Raw genomic sequence first — 20951 nt, 5'->3', positions numbered from 1 at the left:
GCACTTAGCATAAATTAACAGGAGGCTGTACATTTAATACTGAGCAAATGCTAAAGAAACTGACACAGCTGCTTTCTGCAGCAACAGACCCAAGCTAGACAAAGTGGAGTCTTATACTATTGTCCTCTGTCCTTTTCCTCTTGCTTTCCTCTATCTTTGGTAGCCATCCTATAGCAATTTTCCTTCTATTCCTTCTGCTGCCAACAATGTTCAAGGCATTAAAGCTGGAAACCATTTCAGCACAAAAAGGAGGACTCACAACATCTTCTACTCTGCTGGGAATTAGCCATCAAAACTATTCCAAACCAAAGGCAAACCAGCAAACTGAATGCTGGCTCAAACCCCTCAGATCTATGCTACCTGTTCACTCCTTCTTGCCTCTTCTTCTGGCTAGGGAATGTTAACAAAATACCTTGAAAATGATACCTCAGAAAGAAGCTCTCTGTAAACTCCCTCCATCCATTGGAGGTGGGCAAGGGCAGGAGCTTCTGCTAGAATGTATACATGCAATGAGTTGAAAGGGAATTCAGAGGTCATTTGTCTTATCCCTCTGCCACAGCAAGAAATCCACTGCTCAAGCAGATTTAAGAGGTGGTTGTACATTAAAGATGGACTGGCTTGAGTGTTAGGAGGGTTCCCAGGGTCAGTGTTTGAGTGGCTGGTGTGGCCAAAGGGAAAAAAAGAAAAGAAAAGAAGACCAAAAATACCAGCATACAGTATTTTAGATTAAAACTCATACTACCTGTAATAAAGCTTTAGGAGAGTAATTCTGACATTTAGAATGGGAGAAACTCCACATAAAAGCTAAGAAACTGCAAAACAGGGGGAAAGCGAGAACCCCTGGAAATCTTCACAGGGCTGGACTGGACCCTAGGGCTTGAAATTGTCCATTCAAGCTATATAACTTTTGTTAAAGACCTCTAGTGAAGGGGAGTCTTTCAAGGCAGCTTGTTCAATTAATTCATAAGGCTCCCTGTTTTGGTGTAGTCGTCAAAGCAGCTGCCAAATCTTTAAGGATAGAGCTAAATCCCACTCTAATAGTAAGCACTGAGTATGTTCTATTTCTGCTGTAGGTCTGATAGATAATTCATTTGTTTGCCACTTGGCATTAGCCAAGACAAATATTCACATTTCCATTGATGCTGAGTATAGAGGCCTTAGGTAACACAGAGACGACTGAACAGAGGGTTATATTCTGGATTAAAAAAGGACTTTTAAACCATTACCAGTGTGTTCAGAATACTGAATTTTTTTAAACATACTTTGAATAACTTTTGTTAAATGAAGTAATTTCTTTATAAATGCCAACATAAAATGCTAAGCAATATTTGTAAATAGCTCATCAATCATATTGCAAAATAATGGACTGGACATATATATATATATATTTAAAAAGAGTAGGAACTAAATAAAATAAATAAAATTCAGGTGGCAAAACATTGGAAATTTGTTATGATGCATACAAATGAAATATTGAAATCTGAATGTACAGAAAATAAATGTACAGAAATCTGCACAGTGAAGTTCAGGAAAAGAATCAATCTTATGGGGAGAATTCCTTTTCACTGTTTAGTAAATCTCTTTTACTATTACACAAATATAGCTCTTTATCAGGCTGTTATATATTGATCATTATTATTATCACCACATTAGTATTTTCATATAACTTAGAATATGTATGGTGCCTCAAGTATTTTAGAAGAGTAGCAAGAAAGAAGAGGCACAGAAGATCTCAAAAGAAAAAGTAAGTTCTAGAAATTATTACATAAGTATAAGCTGAAGGAAACTATCTGGAAAAATGCCAAGCTAAGACATTACTGATCTACCCCTATGTGGGAAACTAAGAGAAAATACTGAGGGAAGCAGAGCTGCCTATAATCAGGAGCACAGCAAATTCAAGATGATGGGGGGGGGGGGGGGCAAGCATTGTGAAAAAATATCTGGTTTAAGATTTTTAAGATGTCTTTCAGTGTGCATATACATTAATTCAAAACAACAAACGTGGAAGCCAATCTCAGTACAGTGAGAGTTATGAATACACTAAACAAGAAACTGGTTTAAGACACATACACAAACACATACACTAGGCCATTATAATTATAAAACAAACAGATATACAGTCAACAAGGAACTTTTCAACCACAAGACACTCTTTATAAATCTGTAATAACACAGTAAGGACTAAAAGAATCTATATGGAGCCATGGTTCCTATTAAGAATTAGAAATAAGATGGCACTGTGACTCCATCCTAGAATCTTGAAAGTAAACTCCTCTTTAATAATGAAACAAAAGGAATTGTCTGTTTAAGAGAAAAATAGCACGAAGCACTACATGAACATGGGTTCAAACTAAATCTACTGAATCAATACATAAAATTTGACAATGCAGCATATAAAAATTAGGGTATATATAATCTGTTAGTTGCTTTTCTGTTAAAATAATTTCAAAGTGATTTACAGTATAATGGATTATGAGAATGCAGTGGATATTTTATCTGGGTTTTAGTAAAGCATTTCATACAGCACTATACAATAGCTTATGGTTAGAAGGCCAACATAAGATGTCTTGGACAGTTAGTACAATAAAATGGATCAAAAACTGGCTATCTAACCGTATTAAGAGGGTAATCGTAACTGGCAGTCCATCTAGTTGGGGAGAGATTTCCAGTGGGATCCAGGGATCGCAATTCGGTCCCATTTTGTTTTATATCTTTATAAAAGATCTGGAAGACAAAGTAGAGAATACGCTAAATAAGTCTCTTAGCTCCTACTAATTAGGGAATGGTGAGCAGAGCTAGAACTAACATAGTAGTTGTAAAATAACTCTAAATGCCTCAAAAACGGGATGATAGATATTTACCGACGATTATTTCTATATTAACAGAGAAACAGAAGAAGATAACAGAACACAGGAAGGCTCAAAAGATGAAAACAGAAGGGGGTTTCCTAGTCAGATTTGTGTCCTCTTGCATCATGTATCATTTTTAAAAACCAAAAACATCATCATATGGAAAGGTAGAAGAGAAAAACCATCTTACATAAAGGCAGAGAGACTATAAGAGGAATGTGCACAGAAAGCTTGTGAAATATAAAGAGAACAAGGAATAACCTGACAGGCAGCTGCAGAAGATTCAAAGCCAAAAATAGAGAGATAAGTGTTGTTAAAAGCAAGGTTGAAACGTGCATTGAAACAAGAGATACGACATTTCTAAGCATCAAAAATTTGATCAAACAGAATAATCTATACAATTGTTTTGACACTATCTCTCCAGGTCAAAGGTGCAATGCTGAATAACTGTATATAAAGAATACAACAGAAAGAGAATTCATGAAAAACTAGTGAAGAAGTAGTTTTGGATTCAACAAGTAAAATGTAATTATTTTTACTGATCTATAAGTGTGCACTTTGTAGGTAAATGGCTGGGGAAATATCATGTGGGCAGGCCCTTGTGTTTCTTTTGCTATCATAACTGGTAAAGAACTTGGAAGGAGAGTCAAATACACAACCAAAAGGATCACATACATAGAGCACAGATACATATAAAACAACAATAAAAAATGAACGCGAAACAAAAGAAAAATTGATTTCATGGCATACTTGACAGATGAGCAAAACATTCAACCCTATATTCCAACCTGGAATACCCAAGAATCTGAGAAAGGGTCAATATCAAGCTTTGAGGCCAACACTCAAAAGGTAGAATGGTGCTACCACCAGCAAACTGTGATTGAGAACATTCAGTGGGTAGGATGGAAAGAATCAGACAGAATACAATTGATTATTCAGTTTCTGAGATTGGTAGCTACTGTCTTGGGTTGGCTAATTCCTACTTGTTCAGAGGTCCTTTAGGGAATAAAGAAGACTACAAAAATTGAACAAGTATGATAATTTGGTTAGTGCTTTATTTGATTTGAGTACAGTAACATCCAAAATCCACAAAACAGTGATCTTTATTCAGCCAAGTAAAATGCATAAAATACATGAAGCTCCACTGGCTCCTCCATCAGGCAAAGATATTAAAAATCATACAGGAGAATAAAATAAAATAAAATAAAATAAAATGACCTCAAATAGAAAAGTTCCAATCCATTGGCTCCCTCTTTAGAATTCCCCTGTAGTGGCTAAAAAGCAGTATCTGCACATCCAAGAAACATATTCATGTTGGCCATATAGCAAAGTATGATAACATCCCAAATCCACAAAATAGAGATATTGTGTATCTCAGAAGAAGTATCTTTTTGTATTGCTAACAGAATTCAAATTTTATCTCCTAGGCTGTGGAATGCTTTGTTCCCAGTTCCACATGGCCAAAAGGAGGAGGAGCCTGCCTGCACAGATATCCCTCCAAACCATCTCAACACAGAGCAACACAACATCTTGACAAAATGTAGCCCTGTGACTAAGATCATCACCTGTATGGTTTTTAACATCTTTGCCTGATCAAGAAGCCACTGGAGCTTTGGAAGCTTGCATCATGTATTCTTTGTATTTTGGTTGTAAGAATAAAGGTATCACTGTTTTGTGGATTTTGAATATTACTGTACTTTACCATATGATCAACATGGCTACTCTTGAATATTATTTAAGACAGAAACAGGCTTAAAACCTAATTAGTCCAAGGCAGCTTGATTATTTCAATGGGCCTTACCTATGCATTGGTTCACTGTTTACAAATTGATTTAATGGGTCTACTCTAATTGGGGTTATCCAATAAGATGCATCATAGTTAGCTCTATTCAGCAGTAACTAAAATTATTATTTCTTAACTGACAATTTGCTGCCCTTTCATGACTCCCCAAATCTACTGCCTGTGGTGTTTAATTCTGCCTACTGGTAGAGTGAAGCAGCCACTGCAGGCAGTACTTTACTGACAAGAAGGTGAGGTAGAAAAGTTTTGAAGAGTTTTGTTCCTCAGATACCCAACTGTGGATACTACAAATCCGGTTGTATGTCCAATTTGCCAATTTGCCTCAGGCAGTGAAAAGGGGAATTCCAGCTAGAGGGAAGGAGATCTGGGAAAGGCATACAGAGAATTATTGTCACCTGTACAGGATTTTGAAAAGATCATGAAATCTGATTGCTGTCTTTAACAACTAGCCATAAATCTTCTGAAATTGTTGAAAAAGGTGAGAAAAGATGGAGTCCTCAACTTAAATGAAAATATAGTTTGCCCTCCGTTTTCACAGGGGATCCGTTCCAGACCACCCAGCAAAAATGGAGGCTCACTCATATTCAAGCCTCATAGGTTTGAATGGGTGACCCCCAAGCATGGTGTGCGTGCCATTGGAAATAGCGGAGGTCACCCTCCGCAGATATTCGAGGGCGTGGATCTGTGAGTTAGGAGGGGTGACTGTAAATATTTTTTTCCAAAGAGCTACAGCAGAATGAACTAAGCACAATTCTGCTCTGTAGGTTTTTAAAAATTGTCAACTACCTTGATTAGGTTTTTATCAATAATATACCTTGCAGGGCACATTGAACCAGATTGACAAATGCATCCTCTGCACAAGGAAATCTTAGAACTTCTTTGCCAGGGGAAGTGCCATATTCAAGATGGAGAACTATCTCACTCTACTGTTCATGGTATGTTCAGTGCCCCTTCTGTACTAGTTCTCAGTTGCTATATAGGCTGCTCTAGGTCTGAGTTCAGGACAGAAGCTATATCCCATAAACTACTTTCTGGTTACTTCCCTTTCTATACAGAATATATGGAAACATTCCCACTTTACTGCTGTCAAATAAATAAATCCCCCCGTATACTCCTGTTACTGTCATATATCAGTGTGCTTGTGCATTTGTGGCAAAACTATTTTGCATTCAATATGTTTTACATATTGAAAAATTATCTTTTTATCAAACATCAAGTATCACCACACAAATCTATATTTAGATTAAAATATTAACTAAAAAATCTTCTTGTGTGAAGATTATTGGCTGCATCTAAAATATTGGTTCTCCTCTGGTGACTGATTTCTAAAACTCTTTTTTGTCTTTTGGTACAGTTTTCTTCTGAAACTTGACTGTAGTCCACTGATCTCCACACATATTGTGTAAGTCATTACATACCACCAATGTTAAAAGATTTTCAGTGACTTCCAGTGTGTTCCTGGCTTACTTTGGAAACTGAGCCACTTGTCTTGGCTTTTATAGTCTTAAAGAGCTTGAAACTTTAAAGAGCTTGAAACGTAGCTGGTAGATACCTTCTCCCACACAGAGTTGCTCAGGGGCTGACAATTTCATCTAAGGCTCCACTGCAAACTTCTTAGTCATTAAGCAGTTTGGTTCTGAAGAGAGGGCCTTCTTTTCCATTACACAGAAATGGTGGAATTGCATGGCTATGGTTTGTTTACTGTTTCATCTCCAGGTATGTTCGCTGATCATTGTTCTTCCCATGAAGCAATGTTGAATTCCACCCCCAGTGCCACGATACCCTGTCCTTGGGAAGGAGCACTTTCTTCTGGCTAGAGCAAGGGTTGGAAAATAGTCCTCAAGCATGTTTTTGGAGACATCAACCATTCCAGACTGTTTGGACTCCTGTTTACCTAGTTCATCAAAGGTGTATTCTCTCCTGAAAGCTTCCTGGAACAGCAATTTATTTTTTTTAAGTAGGCTGCATCACCTACACTAAAAGATGCTCCATTTAAAATCCAGAAGTGGACTTCTTACCACTTCTACTTTTTTTAGCAGTCTCTGTGACCCCAAGAACAGAAAAATAACCCCATAGTTGTCCATCCCTGAGCTAAAGCATTCATTTGGAACTGAGAGTAGCATGTAGAATCAAGAAAGTCTGTGTATAAGCACGAGGATCTGGGGCCTTTCCTTCTAAGTGTGATGAACCCTCTTATGACAACACATTTGACCTATTTGATGCTATTAGGCTGCAGTCCTATAGCCACTTTTAAATAAATACTGAGTCTTAAAACTAATTTTTATATTCTGAAAAAACAGATTTCAACTTCTCCTTTTTTTGGTTTTGTTTCTTACTTCAGCAGCTCATGCAAAGACTCCAAGTATCTAAAATAATCTCATTGCATAATTTAGCATAGCAAAGCATAATCTAAATATCAACACCTATCACTTATAAGTATAACCAGCTGCATGGCTTGTACAATAGACTTCATATGTCCCTCCCACCATTTTATTTCTTTTAAGTCTTGTCAGATGAAGAGTGTCTTTGCAGCATTCTGGGATTAGTTCTTTTGACGTTAGCATGGTTTTCAGAATATCCTCCCCTTCGCCAGGTAGATTCATGTAGATTTTTATTGTTAGAAGGCAGCCAAAGAATCATGGGTAGCATTCAAATACTATTGAATATATATTTAACACATACCTATATGTTAAATAATAAGTAAGGAACAGTAACTGTGTGTACACAATAGTAAATAAATGAATCCTGCATGAAACTGTGTGCTGAGTGCACAGGAAAAAGAAAAGAAGTAAATAATAGAAAAATCACCTTGCACTAATGCTCCCAGTTCCTCAGTTTTAGAAAACCTTTGCCTTCCTTTATGAAGAGCAGCACTAAAACCCCACCGTATTTAGTTCCTTGGATTTTACCTCCATAGCAAGATGAACAACGGTCCTAAGTTTTTTGTGGGTTTTTCGGGCTATGTGGCCATGTTCTAGAAGAGTTTCTTCTTGACGTTTCACCAGCATCTGTGGCTGGTATCTTCAGCCCGAAAAACCCACAAAAAAGCCTTCGACTTCACAACAGTCCTAACATTTTTTTTCTAGTGGAATGTTGTTATCCTTGGTTTCCACATATTTATTCATGTTATAAGCACTGAGTTTACTAGAAGATGTAAGCTGGAGTTTAAAACCCATCTGGAAAGAATCTGTTTTGAAATCCAATTACTATATTCTTTACTAGATTTGTGAAGAAGATGAATTGCATATTAAAACACTGTTTGGAAGAAATGAATTATTCATTGACCCAACAGTGAACTGCTATATATATGTCTTCCATTTCAATTTACCTTATTGACATCCATTCGTAATTTTTCGTTGTTAGCACTGGCAGCTTTTTCTGCTGCTTTCTTCTGACGCTGTGGTCCCCTGCCAAAGAAGATGTAGTTGACCAAGGCATACTCCAGTAGGGCCATGAAGACAAAGACAAAACATCCCATCAGATACATGTCAATGGCTTTCACATAGGGAATTTTGGGCAGTGTTTCTCGTAGATGGGTATTGATGGTTGTCATTGTGAGCACCGTTGTGATCCCTGAAAAAGCATAACAAATTCCAATTTAGTGTATTCATTTTTTTAAAGGAAATGATCACTCTGCATTAATGTTTAATGGCCAGCACTGTGTTAATTCAGGAAATACAGGAAGAGTAAAGCATATTGACCAGAATCCTGTATATTAGCGGATTTACAGATGTGTGAATCAGAATTGGTCAGTTTTGTAACATCTGTATCCAGTAGAGGGCTGCTGTTACAATACTATGTACTAGAACCAGCAAAGTGCCCACTGTGCATCACTCTTGCTAGTGTCCCAATATGCATCTTTATAATTACTAACAAGGTTCTTTGCATCTCTACTACTTAGTTAAGTATACACAGAATTACATTAAGCAAAAGGCAATACATAATTCTGGCAAACAATAGTACACTTACCTAGCCTCTCTGCTTTTTTCTTTTTTTGTTATAGAAGTGCTGAGGACATTTTAAGAATATTAATAATTATATAAACCTAACATCATGGGCATCTTTTCATGTTCTAATAGCACTAAAATGTAGTAGTGAATCACACAGGCAGGATCAAGTCTTATTAGGTTTAGGGAGGAACTGAATCTGGAACCTTTTTTACACAGAGCCTACACTCCACCACTGTGACACATTTCCTTGTAAAACACCTTGATCTGTTGGAAAGGCAGTATATAAATAAAATTTCTTTCTTTCTTTCTTTCTTTCTTTCTTTCTTTCTTTCTCCCTGACTAGTTTAGTTGGGAAAATTGTGTGAACAGCAAGCTCAATAAATTCAGGCAGCAGCTAGCCACAGCACCATCATGCCTTGATTCCAGCTGCCACAGATCTGGCCTCTGAAGGAAAAAACAGCAGCCAACCTGTGCTGGATTTAACCCCTCCCCTCCAAACAATTTGTAACCCATCTCATAGTCTTTTGATCTGAAGGGTGGGGTATAAATACTCCAAATAAAGAAAGATTATACAGTCAGTTAATTCTGAGGTGGAATGACTTAATTTTCAGATGAATTATAATTATTCAAATGTCAAGTCGACAGAAACATGGTAGATATAAGTAAATATAAATGGATCAACATTGCCTACCTAAAGCCACTCTTGCAGCTGAAGCATCATAATTAATCCAGAATGAAACCCAAGAAAGAATAGTGATCAAAATGGAAGGCATATACGTTTGCAGAATGAAGTAGCCAATATTTCTCTTAAGTTTAAAACTGAGGGACAGCCTTGGGTAGGAACCTAGAACAAAAAGAACAATGTTTAGAAGGCCATTATTGAGCTCTGCAACCTTGAAAATAATTACATTCATTTTCAGTGAAAACACTTTTATTCTGACATGTGTGATACACAAATGTAAGGAAAATAAAATCTCTTCTTAAACAATGAAAAATGTCTGTTTTGATAACCTGCTGAAGTACAAAAGATTCAAATGTCTTATTTTCCTAACATATATCTATAAATAAAACAAAGCTATTTGTTTCTAAGATCATGACCTCTGAACGTTTGACAAGAGTACAGCTCTTCTGAAAGCACTGTAAGTGCCAAGGTGAGAAATTACTATTTACTCTGATGTCCAGAGAAATCTAGTCATACAAGAACATCAGATGTACATCCATCTTAATGTTCTAACACATGGGTGGGAATTGTAAGGCCCTACAAATATTGTTTAACTGAAATTCATAGTAGCTATCACCAGCTGGCAAAGAATACTGGGAGTTAGAGTCAAACAACATTGGAGAGTCACACCAGGTTAGAGAAAAAGAAAGAAAGAAGGCTAAGAAGTGAATGCACAGCAACTTAATATTTACAGCTGTTTTGGTTCTGATGTATCCTCAGGAGTTCAACTCAAAATTAAAGTAAAGAGCATAGTTCCAATCATTCCACTGGTGAATGGTCTGGTCCATGCTACTGAGGAAAAATCCAGTGTGAAGAACTGCTGAAAAATTTGCTACCCATAGAAATGATAATGGTGGATCAGACTTGATAGGCAGTCTGAAGGCTGCTTCCCAGCTATTACCTACATCAAGTAATCTCTTGTTCTGTTGAGGATTGCTTATTTGTCAAAGTCAAAAATAGTCCTATTGAACTAGGATTAGAAGCCTGCAGAAGGGAAGCAACTAATTGTCATTTCACATGGTGCTGTTAGGCAGCATCAGTAAGGGTGTGTATGTTTCACTAATATAAACGAGTGGATTAAGTCAACTGCATTTCTGCTTAGCTTTCAGAGGAAAGTTATAGCAGTAAACAAAAATGATATACTGGTTCAGGCTGACTGCCTATGAGCTACTCATGTTTTTAAAAAATGCTGCATTAAACAAACAAACAAACAAACATGTTTACTATAGATGCAGCACAATCCCATGGATGTTTATTTTGGAATAGATCCTACGGTGTTCAGTGCGTCTAACTCCCAAATGACTGTGGACAGGATTATACTGCAGCCATGGTACTTTTACCACTGCATAGTTATTGTACAACTGCTACTTAATCCTAATTAGAAAACCTTGGATTGTTTATGCAACCCATGCAGTTAAATTATTCTGTAACAGCTCTGAGGTTTCACAAAAAGCTTTTCAGTGAACAGATTCAAACACTCCCTTCACGAACCTGTTGAGAAAACAACTTTCTTGGTGATAAGTTTGTACTCTACAATGGAAAACTGTGGAAGTTCAATCTTTGTCACTCCTGTAACTGCATTGTCACCCCCACGCCAGTAAAATTCAATATCGTCTGTTGTGTAGCCATCTGCAAAAAAGGAGCAAAGCTTCAGGATACAATACACATGCAGTATCACATTGATTGGAAGAATAATTCAGTTATTTTTACTTGGAACACTGCAAATATTTACCTAAAATAAAAAGGAATACAATCACAGAAGGCAAGGTCCAGTGGTGCAAATCCATATCTAAGGTGAATTGTGAGTTTGTTCTCATCCCCCTTCTACTGACTCTTTTCAGAGAAACAGAAACCCAGACCAGAAGGCTTTGCAGCCCAACAAAGCAGGTTTACAGGGTGCACAGGAGCTGGAGAAGAAAGGGGTGTTCACTACTTCTGGTGGAATCAGTGAGATTCATTGGAAGCACCTCACTGAATTCTAGCTGGAGCACTACCCAGTGCATTTCAAATTGCACTTTATATAGTCTAAGACAGATGGAAGCTGAATAGATTTGGGAAGATAAATTGGGTATTGTTTGTTTAGAAGAAGGGAAAGGGCACCTAGCATGTGGAAATTCATGGCCTGGAAGACATCTGGGTATTACTAAATCCTGTTTGCTACCTAGTTTTGCATGAACCCAAATGAGAATCCAACTTGTCTCTTGTAACTGATATTATAAACCATTGTCCTGTAAATCACTATGCACACTGATCGTGCTAAATAAACAAGTGTATGCAAGTAGGCAAATACTATATATACACAACTATAAGTCAACCTCATATGTGAGTTGGAGGCAGGTTGTGGGGCCAGAATTATGGATTTTGACATGACCCATGAATAGGTCAAGGGTAAAACTTAGGCGTATGTAACAAAGAATATATGAAGCCATGGAAAATGATGCCAAAGAACTTACTACATTTTGAGAAGCATAATTGTTTGTACCCACCCTAAAGGCTGGATGGATGAGGAGGAACCATTTTAAATGTTTGCTGTGTGATGTGTGTGAGAGGTTGCAGGTACAGGAAGAGCTAAGAAACACACACATGTCAAAAAGCATGAAAAGGTAAAGCAAAGAAAATGGTGGTTATGTTAGCAGTGATTATAGCCTTTAACTTTCATGTGATAACCTTGCCTGATTTTAACCCAGGAAAACTGATGAAAATACACAAATGTCTTATTCAAATCCTTTACAGCTTGATTTCTCTCACAGCTGTTTTGAAGGGAAGCACCAAGCAGCTGCCATTTTCTCATCCAGGCATTCAAAAGGGTTAGATGCAGCACCATGGTGGTAAGAGTAGAGGGGATTGGTGCTTCTTTTAGTTGCTCTGAATGAAGCTCTTGCCTTTTGCCACTCTACTAAGAGATATGATAAGATATAAAGTACAGTACAGTACAGTACTTACACTGACTGGTGGATAAGTCAATCCATACATGAGTATATACAGTAAGAATCTGACAGCTGATCAACAAATTAAAACGTTGGGTATGCCATGATTTCCTCACATGATCCACTGGGAAACCTAATCTTGTACTACAATGTTTGTTTGTTTTAAGCCATGATGTAAGGTGAGCCATCCTCAACTTTACAGTTGCAACGCATGAACTATAACCCTTATCATAAATCCAGCAAGGCAGTGCTGAATAGGAATGGTGGGAGTTATAGTCTTGGACACTAGAAGGGGAACCAGATGGAAGAGCAATGTGAAAGCTTAAAAGCTAAAGTATTTTTTAAAAAAGTTATCGCCTCCCCCATCACAATGCTTAGGAAGAATGTCAGGAAGCAATCATAAAAAGTGAGAAAGATGAATGACAGGTCTTTTGAACTGTAAATGAGATATTTCCTGCCACTTTTCTTAAAATACAAGCCAGTATTTGCTTCTACAAACCCATCTCTCCCCAGCACCAACAACATGTGCCAATTGTATATTTTTGCAGTTTTTGCTGCTGCAGAGTACATGATTGCAAGAAACACCGCACAACCTCATTAGCCAACCTGAACTGGTTTTCGCAGTTATTAAATTCCATGGCCCTGTAGAAAAGCTTGTGTAGCTTGGTGCTCACATCACCAAAAACAGTAGAATATAATGCAGGAAATGATGAGGGGCAATTGAGAGAGTCATTAAAACACCTGCTGCTGTTTGTGACAGAAAAATATCAAATAAAACTTCTAGTTCTAAATTTAGATTTATAGTTGTAAAGGTGACTCCTCTGGCCCCATCAATAAATTCTGCAGCACATCCACCTTATGGGGTGCTACTGAGTTAAAAAAAATTAAGAATTTAAATTGTTTACCTTCATTACCACACAATCTAACATGCATATTTAGGAAATAACCACAGTCATATTGATTCCTCAGTACCAGACATGGATCTTCAGATCTACATTAAGCAAGGAAACAAATGACTAAAAACAGAGGCTCTTCTTTACCTTCTGTGTGAATATATATTTGGCAGCTGTTCTGAGCCATTTAATGGCTTTTATTCTCTCTCTACTGATTTAATTCTATACTGAAGCACAAGAAAGATTCCATACATCCACAATTTATGCATTCTCTGTCTTGAGCAGCTGTTAGTCTCTCTGGATAAATTACAAAAATTATTTTCTCCCTGAAATATTGATCCCACTGGCATGCAGATTTTTTTTTTTTTTTTGGATGCATGGTATAAAGTACTTTGGGGGAGGCAGAGACAGAGACACAACGATGGCCTTGAACGTTGTTTCCATGCCCCCCCCTCCCCCCGATTTGTTGCCTGGATCATTCAGCTGTGGCATAAAAGAGGCCACCGACATACTGTATCATACTGAGTTAACTATATGACTAATTCTAAAGAGAAGCTAGAAATACTATCTGGTGACATGCCCATTATCAGAAGTGAAAACAGCTAAAATGTGGAATAATTTGGATGTTCTAAAAATCCCCTAGAAGTATTTTTTGTGTTTTAAAAAAAATCATTCAATATTTTGAATGCATTAAATATACACAGAAAAATACCACTCCCAGGTGCATTTACACAGAAGTTAGTCTCACTATTTAGTCTAAAAACATATCTGAATAAAAGTTGCAATTGAAGGATGGCTATGATGGCACTCTTTCTTTCCCCCCTTCAGCTTTCTAGGTGACCCTCAAACCATCTCCTGAGGGTTTCCCTGCCTTCTGGAGCAACTTTGGGGGCACAGCTACAGGGAGGGAAGATTGTTGCCCTACTTATTCAGTTAATGGAAGATATCTCAGTAGAGCTCCCCACTGAATGGCTCTAGTTTTTGTGACTCGTCCATATACATACACACACAAAAATCACTGCAGCTGTTTCTTCAAGAACCAATTCTCTGTAGTAAAGGGGTGGGTGGGTATCAGACTGGTGTGAATATGAAATACTGTTTAATACATAATAATTTTCATCTGAACAAAATTCAGTGAATGAATCATTCATTTCTTAAGGATTAACTGGGTCATTATATTTAATCCTTCCTTAAATGGGTGGACATGTGTTCTGCTTGACTGTAACATTTCCAGTGGATTTGTGTCGCATTCTGTTTACTTGCTTCTTAAGGGATTGAATAACCTAATATGTGCTGGAGGGGGAACAATCAACTCCACTGCATTCTAAAAGACATAACCTGATTATTTCCCCAGTACTCTTGGATGCACCAATATAAACTGATTCAATATATTCGATGAGAAATTTAAGTAGCCATCATTGTCATGGAGTAATTGATAAATGACAGCAATCCACAGATGTAGGAGTACCTTCCATATTTTGTGTGATCCCAGTGTAAGATGATAAGTACAACCTTGCTAGTCCAACATTAGATGAATATCAGTCATCACTATGATAATTGGACTTCAGACTCTTCCAGTATCCCAAATCAATGAAGAACTTGGAATCCTAAATCAAATATTTTCAAGGGGAAGTATCTACAGAGTGCTGCCAAAGTTCTCTCTCACCAGCAGGAAGGAAACAGATCTGTATGAAACCTCTCTTCCTGTTGCTGCAATTTGCTCAAAACACAAGGTCGCAGGAAGATCTCTATTCTTTGCGGAAACACCATGGCAGGGGCTACAGCCTTGAACACTACTGCCACAGATGCTGGCGAAACGTCAAGAAGAAAATCTTCTAGAACATGGTCACATAGCCCAAAAAAACCACAAAAAACCACTGCTGCACACAATTGGAAGAAAAAACTGAAAATGCTACATGGGTTCTCTGATATGAAACCATTTACACGTACTTATAAACTAGACAATTATCAGGAACTGAATGTTTTAATGTAGACTTAATGTCTACAGCCTAATGTACAGAATAATGGGTTGTATCCAGTTTTAGATGAGTGCAATTTGAACTTGTAACAATGGATTTCTACACTCCCTTCTCTATATGGACCTGCTCCTACCTGAATGCTACACTGAGGCTAAGAGGATGCTGCCAAATGTGGTAGACTCTGGTGTGTCAGGACCATGTTCCACATTGGCCTGTGAAAATGACACGGATGTGGCCACTAGGAGGAACTGGAGCTGAGGTTACCACAGTTCAAGTGGCAGGTGCATGAGTCAGCACTTGGGAAGTCATCATGAATCATCATGGGAAGTCTCGATGAAACATGCAAGTAGGTGAAGTCAGCTAGCAGTGCATCATGGGCAATGTTATGATGCAACAGGTACTGGGTATGAAACCAGCAAGGTTTCACTGGTGGCATCGCTGTCACATGACTTCACAGAAGACCACCTATATAAGGGAGAAGGTGACTATCTCCGTTGTTGGGTTGTGGTCAGTGGCTGGTGAAGCACTTTGTTAGTTTGTTTGTACAGAGTATTCAAGATGGCTGTTTGATACTCTGTATAATCTTTGTATATAGTTTATGCAACAAAGATAAAAGCCCTCGTGTCAAGTGAACCCTGTGGTCCATGGTTCGTTCCTTCAAGCCTTAAGCTTATGTGGGAGAAAATTTTTCCTTGCAGCTTGAAGCCTTTGCAAACTTCTCACAGAGAACTTCTTCTGAGCGTCCTGCCTACATGAATCAACTTTGCATGTGGTCATAGTGGACACAGCTCGTCTCTACGCCCCAACAATGGTGAGGTGTAACTACGAACCAGGGAAATTCTAATTAACTCAATTACTTGGACTGAGTTACAAGCAGTCCTTTTGGCATCGTTTCGCACCTGATTACTGAGATGCCGGGATAGAGAATTCACAGAGGCAGGATTTTTTCCATTAACTGTTTTTTATTTCAAAAGGGAAACACACATCAGTGCAAGCATACACACACACACATACAAGAACTCAGGAATAAAGGGTTGAGCATTGGAACAGACAAGAGGCTACACTAATGGTGATACTTGCTAAAGCATGGTGACTCTGGATGGTCCACCTGGATGGTATGGTGTTGGATTTGGCCATTTTGGGAATGCTGAGGGGGACGGCAGCGATCGGAACTAGTCAGAATTCTAGCCAGCCTGGGAAAACAAAGGAAATCTGGGTGCTTATATTGGCCACAAATATCTTGAGGCAAAGATACATCAAAGGGCCAAATCCTCATGGAAAAGATCACTTGAGATAGAGGTATCAAAGGTGAGAATGGGATTGCAATGGTGACTCTTCGGCTTGGGTGCAAAACATCCTGTTGCTATCAAGTTCGGTTGATATGCCAACTGCGACCCTACCTGGGCCAAAGGGACCTTGAAACGGTGGTACATGCTCTGGTAACCTCTCGCTTAGATTTCTGTAATGTGCTCTACATGGGGCTACCCTTGTACCAAGCCCGGAAGCTTCAATTGGTACAAAATATGGCAGCCAGATTGGTCACCGGTGCATCTAGGTTTGACCATATAACACCTATTTTGAAAGATCTTCATTGGCTGCCTATTTGCTTCCAAGCACAGTACAAGGTGTTGGTTATTACCTATAAAGCCCTATATGGCTTGGGCCCGAGTTACTTGAGGGACCGCATCTCCCCATATAATCCGCCCCGCACACTTAGAACATCCGGGAAGAACCTGTTTGAAATACCAGCTTCCAAGTATGTTGTTACATCCCAGATGGCCTTTTCATTTGTTGCCCCGAGGATCTAGAATAGTCTTCCCGATGAGCTCCATCTTCTGACACCCCCCCCCCCGAATCATTTTAAAAGAGTCTTAAAACCTTCCTCTTTTGTCAAGCCTTCCCCCCTGAAGAATGAAGTTTGTAATTTTTGATACCATCGATTCTTTGCCTACCCCAGATATGTATGTTGCATGATTGTTTCTAGAGCTTTTGTAGTATTGGATTTTATTATGAAATTGTTTGTTTGTAATGGTTTTTTTAATTAGTCTGTTATCCCGCTTCGATCCTATGGGAGAGGCAGGGAAACACAAATAAAATTTATTGTTGTTGTTGTTGTTGTTGTTATTATTATTATTAAATCACCTAGCCTTCCTGTCTTAGCAGTGTGAATTTTTCCTTCATTGCAGCTCCCAAACCATCTATTTGATCTATGAAACTGATATCTTGGTTTGTGATCTGCCACTTTTGGGCTTATGGCTGACAGAGTCCATCTGGGGCCATGGAAGGAAACCCACACCACAAAATTGGGAGACGTCCAGTGGTTGTATCAGAGGGGCTGAGTGGGAATGTGCCTCCTCCTATTTGTGGGATTGGCTTCACTCCCAATTCCATGCAATATAGCATATACAGTATTGTGGAGTCTGCAAACCAGGGGGCTGCCATGAGCAGGAGGGCAAAATTCAGTTCTAGCAGTTCTGTTGCACAAGACTAAATGTGTATCCAACTCATTTAGTTTTCATGAGCATACTCAAAATTTTAAACCCATTGGTGAGGAGGAGAAAGGGGGATCAGCTCCCTTAATTGCTATGGTGTATGTGTGCATGTATGTCATATGTTGACTTACAGTGATTCCATGAATTCTCTAGGGTTTTTTTTTAAAGCAAGGAATACTCAGAGGTGGTTTGCCTTTCTCTAAAATACAGCCTACAGCACCTTGTATTCATTAGAATGAGGGACATCTTAGTAGTCCCTCATTCAAGTATTAAACAGGTTACAGGACTTATCCTGTTTATCTTCCAAGATCAGACAGGATCTGGTGTCTCCAGGGTATCAAATCACATCAAATTTTATTTGCATCAAGCCAGTGGCCATTGCAGTGATAATAGAGTATATACCAGCAGACAATCAATATAAATGCTTACTAGTATCAGGGACATGGTACCTTCAGGGGATCTGTGATGATGCTTTTCATATTCTTTTGGATTGCATACAGGGCCTCCATGATTTGGCTAAAATCAGGGAAAGTCAGTCAGTGGGGCTTGTGCATCTCATTAAGAACAATATTTTGCCCCAAATTATTCAAAGAACTGCAAATCCTGTTACAGAAAATAATTAATAATTTAATAACAACAATAATAAAACTCAACATATCTTCTCCATACCAGGAAAAAGGATTCAAACTATAAGATGATCATGCTGTCTGGGAGTATGGTGTTTTGGAACAGAAAGCATCAGCATTTGTAAATTACAGTGGGCCCTTGGAATCCACTGGGGTTTGGTTCTAGGAGTCTTCATAGATACAAAAATCTGTAGATGCTCAGGTCCCTTTAAATACAGTGGCATAATAAAATGGTGTCCCTTATACAAAATGGCAAAATCAAAGTTTGCTTTTTGGAATTTATAATTTTTAAAAATATTTTCAAGCTGTGGATGTTTGAATCCATGGATATGGAGAGTTGACTGTACCTACTGGCTGACAGGCTTGCCACCAAAATCTGAAACAATGCCATATAGGTATACCAAAAACTGAATTCCATCCTCCAAAAGGAGAAGAAAAAAAATCAGGCAAATGTAGATACTGGCTGATACTGTTTATTGCTTTTAAACCCAGATGATATTTTATACAGTTTCTGAATTCATACAGAATGATATTTTAAATTACAGTGGAAACAGCACCCTGCTATTGCACCCCTCTTGATAATATGTGATAAGAATGCCATTTATTTTAGGCCTATGGTTTCCAAATATTACAGATCTGGAATACTGACAACGCTGCCATACAGCAACCAGACATCACTGGCAGGAAGTGGTGTCATGGTGGTGCCCCTCCCTGATTGTGATGCTGCAAAAAAGAAGCTTCTCCAGGTGGCTTCTTTTTTGCAGCACATTGTTACCCTCCGGTTTGGTAGCTGCGGCAATGCTGCACAGCAAAAGGGGCAGCGTTTTGCCACCAGTGTGTACTGGCCCTATGGTAACACGAACTGTTTCAAAAATCCAAACATGCACAATCTTTCTGGCGCAGCCTTGTTCATGTGTCCCCGTGTGACAGGAGACTCCCAGAGATATCCAGATACCTAGAACACTCCTCAAAATACAACTTAAAATCCTCACTTTATAATTTCAAATACACCACCTCTTGATGAAGTACAGTGAATAAAATGTAAAGTTCCCATTCCAAATGTGTACCCCAGTTAAGCCAGTATGCGCCCACTTCAGCTCCTTCACTTCTTCTGCAATACAGATAGAATAATGTTCTTTCATATGACTCACATGAGCTAATCTAGACAAAGGCAGCGTCTGGGGCCGTTTGGAGGACTCCTCAAGCCCAACCACCATCACCTGGGCAGCCCTGAGGCAGCCTCAGCAGCAGCAGCAGAGCTGGAAGAGGACACGGAGGGCATAAAAACCCTCCAGGGACATCTCCCTCAGCAACCTGTTGAGGCAGAGGCAGCGTCTGGGGCCGTTTGGAGGACTCCTCAAGCCCAACCACCATCACCTGGGCAGCCCTGAGGCAGCCTCAGCAGCAGCAGCAGAGCTGAAAGAGGACACGGAGGGCATAAAAACCCTCCAGGGACATCTCCCCCAGCAACCTGTTGAGGCAGAGGCAACGTCTGGGGCCTCGGCGGCGGTGCTTGCGGCGGCGGCGCAGGGACCTAGAGGCCGGAAGAGCTGGGCTATAATAGCCCCAACATACCCTCTCTCCCACAGCGGCGGCGGCGCTTGTGGCGGCGGTGCAGGGACTCAGAGGCTGGAGGAGCGGGGGTTTGTGGGTATTTCACCCTCTGGAGGTGGTAGAGGCCGTGATTGGAGGAGAAGAGCGGATGCTGTAGGCCCTTTAGGGCCCAGGGGAACACCACCATTCTTCCTTGGAGCACCAACGCAGAACTGGAAGTGGGGATAGTACATGGGGGTGCTCTTAAACGCCCCAGGAACATCACCCTCCTGCTGGTACTGCTGGCTCCAGTTGAAGGAGGAGAAGCAGATGCTATGGAACTCTTTGAGGGCCCAGGGAACATCAATACTCCTCCAATCTGTCGGACTTGTATCCTGCCATCCCACCTGAGGCCGGGAATGTGGTAGGGGCGACCATTGGAGTAGTGCTGGGGAATGGGAGATATGGCTGGAATAGAGGGAACAGATGTTGCAAAAGAAGACGGGATCGCTGTTTGAAAGCTATCCCGCCTTCAGTTCCCTCTGTTTCTCGAAATGGCTTGGAGAGCAGACCAACCATTCCACAGAACCTCACTCTGCTCCTCTGCAATGCCAGGTCGGTCAAAAACAAGACCCATATCATCCAGAATCTTCTCCTGGATGAAGACGCCGACCTGGCTTGCTTTGCAGAAACCTGGCTGGGAGAGGAAAGTGCTGCCATATGGGCCCAGGCCCTCCCAGCCGGGTACCCTGTCAGTGAGCAGGTGAGGGGAAGTGGGCGGGGGGGCGGAGTGGCTCTGGTTTATAAGAACACCTTGACCTTGACCAGGATACCTGTCCGGAATACAGTCCATTTCGAGTGTATGTACCTCAGCCTGAAGACCAGGGATAGATTGGGGATTTTGCTAGTCTACTGGCCACCCTGTTGTCTAGCAGACTCCCTGACTGAGTTGACACAGCTGGTCTCTGAGCTGCTGTTGGAGGCCCCCAGACTTTTAGTTTTGGGGGACTTCAACATCCCGCTCGAGACCAGTTTAACAGGTGCAGCTCGGGAGTTCATGGAGACCATGACAAACATGGGCCTATCCCAATTGGTCAAAGGGCCCACACGTTGTGCAGGTCATACACTCGATGCGGTCTTCAGTACAGAACAGGAATATCCGTGGGCGGAGGTGGTAAGT

General features: G+C 39.8%; 1 protein-coding gene across 4 annotated transcripts in view; it reads right to left on the bottom strand.

Moving 5' to 3' along the window:
* LOC149321969 (gamma-aminobutyric acid receptor subunit beta-2) overlaps nt 1-20951 on the bottom strand; it is a 160888-nt gene that overhangs the window by 14843 nt on the left and 125094 nt on the right. For 2 of the 4 annotated variants that reach the window (XM_089532134.1, XM_089532123.1), the window contains exons 7-10: nt 10813-10950; nt 9292-9444; nt 7979-8223; nt 2614-2724 (exon numbers count right to left, since the gene is read on the bottom strand). In XM_089532134.1, the coding sequence (XP_089388260.1) occupies nt 2614-2724; nt 7979-8223; nt 9292-9444; nt 10813-10950 (647 nt within the window). The remainder of the gene's footprint in view (nt 1-2613; nt 2725-7978; nt 8224-9291; nt 9445-10812; nt 10951-20951) is intronic. The other 2 variants (XM_089532142.1, XM_089532151.1) reach the window with 1 other exon arrangement.

This window comes from Sceloporus occidentalis, unplaced genomic scaffold, assembly GCF_023333645.1.
Source record: "Sceloporus occidentalis isolate IW3139 unplaced genomic scaffold, rSceOcc1.0.p SCAF_1, whole genome shotgun sequence".
NCBI lineage: Eukaryota > Metazoa > Chordata > Lepidosauria > Squamata > Phrynosomatidae > Sceloporus > Sceloporus occidentalis.
The sequence above is the reverse complement of the archived record's forward strand: the minus strand, read 5'-3'. Positions and strand labels throughout refer to the sequence as shown.